At 36.6% G+C, this 3,148-nt stretch overlaps 1 protein-coding gene across 1 annotated transcript in view; it reads left to right on the plus strand.

The window, feature by feature from the left end:
- Nucleotides 1-3,148, plus strand: part of USO1 (USO1 vesicle transport factor) — a 169,962-nt gene that overhangs the window by 95,312 nt on the left and 71,502 nt on the right. The window contains 2 exon segments of the mRNA XM_006898476.1: nt 496-707; nt 1,883-1,903. Of these exon segments, the coding sequence (XP_006898538.1) occupies nt 496-707; nt 1,883-1,903 (233 nt within the window).

Raw genomic sequence — 3,148 nt, forward strand, 5'->3', positions numbered from 1 at the left:
CCATAGACTTCAATGCCATAAACATATTTCATCCAGTTTTTCTCAGTCTTACCCCCACCCCAATGCCAGCCTCATTCTACAACAGTGGCACCATGTAGCATTTGTCCCTTTGTGACTGAGATACCTCATCTTGTTCATTTTTTATAATGCTGTTTAGCATTATAATTTCAATGTTGACAGATTTTAAGTAGTATATAATAGTGTTAGTGAGCTCTGGTAGCCTGTTGATAAGAAACTGTGCTGCAATCACAAAGGCACATGTGGTTTTGAATCCACTGCTTGCTCTGCAGTAGAATGATTTGCAATCTCTTCCCGAGCCATTTAGTGTCTCAGAAAACCCTAGGAGGGTCAGCTATGAGCTGGTTCCAACTTGACAGCACACAACAACATAATAGCATTGCTTACGATAGAAAACATCCATGGTTTCTTTGTATTCATAGAAAACTTTTTTTTTTTGGTCTGCTCACACATATTATCTGCCTCCCTTCTTTGTAGCAACAGGTAATTCAGTCTCAGCTGGCCAGCTATTATGTGGAGGTCTGTTTTCTACTGATTCACTTTCAAACTGGTGTGCTGCTGTGGCCCTTGCCCATGCTTTGCAAGAAAATGCTACTCAGAAAGAACAGTTGCTCAGAGTTCAGCTTGCTACAAGTATCGGCAACCCTCCAGTGTCTTTACTGCAGCAGTGCACCAACATCCTTTCACAGGTACAGTATTATTAACAGCTTCAAAATGAATTCTAGTGAAAAAAGGAGTTGAATTATTATTTAAAATTCTTTTTTTTAGTGAACATTTGTCTTTGATATATCATTTATCTTTAGTGATTAAGAAAATGACCTCAAAATAGTCATTTAAGTCAACCCTCTCCTCACTTAGTAATATGGCTACACCCCAAAGTCAAAATCAGTATGCAAAAATTTTATTTATAAATGGAAAAAGTTTTCCTTTTTGTGTTCAGACCACCATTTGTCTGGGCTTTTTTTAAAAAAATGATCATAAAAATAATAATAGTGAAGGTTTACTGATCTACTCATCATTGTGAAAAGTACATCTTTGTAGAAGAAGGCATAGAGGAGACAGAACTGGGTAAAAACCAGACTGTGATGGAGAGCCAATGGCTTAACTCCTCAACCTTTCTTATGTGCTGAGTCAAAGCTTTTCTGGAGGGGTTACCTTCAGTACTCCATTCCCATTCCTGCAAGCCTTGCATTCTTGTTCCCTAGAGCCTCTGAAACTGGCATGTCACCAAGGCTAGAACATCCATTGAGGGACTCCGAACCCCACTAAGAGAGAGGTTTCATGCCCACTTCAGCTCACTTTGAATTGTTAATAAATCTACACATATTTCCTCCAAACACCTTCTTCAAGTCCTTTTTCTTCTCCAGCCATTTTGAGCTGAAAGTCTCTGGCCACATAAGATTAAGACACACAAATCAGGGGCCCTTTCTTTAGAGAAGGTGACAAGCCCTGAGTGGAAGTTGAATAAGACATTCCCACTGGCAGGAAGAGGAGGTCAATTCTGTCTAGCTTCCCAGGAACCTCTCAGGTTTTATCTGCCTTGATAAGTAGCAAATACTCAGTAGACATTGTCCCATGTAATATGCATAATGTTGGATAATGGGATAGTTGAAAACAAGGAGTAGATCTGTCTAAAAATTTAGCTCTTGTCCCTTTATAGTTTCTATATATACATGTATTTGTATGTGTGTGTGTGTGTGTGTGTGTGTGTGTGTGTGTATAAACATTAGAGCTATTTTGTCCCAAATTACTGGTTTGTTTGTAAAAAGATTGCCAAAAAAAATTTGAGGGATTTCCACCCCCTAGATTTATGTTTTTCTAAAATAGTAATATTTATGAGTAATTTTTAATATATAATTTGCAGGGTGATAAGATCAACAGACGGGTATGTATCACCTGAATAAGCTTAGACATTTTTCTCTTACAACCCAATCTTTGTCTCTGTCTTTGGTTTTTTTAACTGCTTGTTTGAAGTTATAGTCTACTTAACACTTCCTTGTGTCAGTAAGTGTATTTCTCTCATAGGGGCCTTTCTTGTTTTTCTTCATGGGATATCATAATGGTGTTTCTTCTAAGGCTTTGGGACTAGGATTCTGAAGCTGTACTTGTGCTTCTTCTTGGTGTGCTTGCACTTCTGGAATGTTTCGGTTTTGGGGTTTTTTTGTGTGTTCTTGTCCCAAACTTGCTGCTTTATTTCTTCTGAAGTCTTTTTTAAAGGATGTTAAATTTTAAGTTAAAAGCTTGCCAAAAAACACCCATTTGCCTTTAGTCAGTCTGTATGTGAAAGAATGTCTTTTTTGCTTAGATAATTTTAAATGTACAATAATAAGTATAATTTTATAGTTTTAAATGTGTTATATTAAATATTATGGGTTATTCTAGATATAGCCCATCTGTTACTTCTTCAATGAAAGAGCTGTGTGGTGTTATTTGTGTTTGCTTTGGAATATTTTTTGTTGGGTGTATTCTGCCACCTTTTGTTTGTTGAAATGTTTGACAAAGAAGAGTGTGCTTTGATATCCATGCTTGAGCATGTGTTTTAATGCACAGAGTGAGTAGTAAAAACTAAGCTTTCGTTAGCTTTGTATTTTTTGTGTATGAGCATGATTTAACACAGTATTAATTGCAGCTTTATCTGAGGACTTATTATATTAAAGTATTTTATAAGTGTACTTGTCAATCATTTTAACAATAAATGTTTGGAAATATAGTTTACCCAGAATAAAATGAGGACCATTTGTGTTGAAGCTAATGAATTGTGATACTTGAATATATTTCCTTAACCAGTGCCCAAAACAAGATACAGAAAGTTTTCACAATACCAAAATATGCCCCCTTCTTATTAATTCCCTGTCCCCAGAGACAATCAATTAAGCGTAAATCTGATCGTTATACTCTAAACCTCATTTTAATACTTGAACATTATTTCCTCTTTGGACTAGTTCCATCTAATAAGGGGTCCAGAGTAGATAAAACAAAGTCTTGCCATTCTTCATCTAAGGAACATTTTGACAGATTTGCTTGTTCTTCAGGCACTCCATGTTGTTGTTGTTGTTATGTGCCGTCGAGTTGTTTCTGACTCATAGCGACCCTATGCACAACAGCCCTAAACCCTGCTCTATCCTGCGCC

The sequence above is a fragment of the Elephantulus edwardii genome, unplaced genomic scaffold (assembly GCF_000299155.1).
Source record: "Elephantulus edwardii isolate Elephantulus edwardi_28Jun2011 unplaced genomic scaffold, EleEdw1.0 scaffold00230, whole genome shotgun sequence".
NCBI lineage: Eukaryota > Metazoa > Chordata > Mammalia > Macroscelidea > Macroscelididae > Elephantulus > Elephantulus edwardii.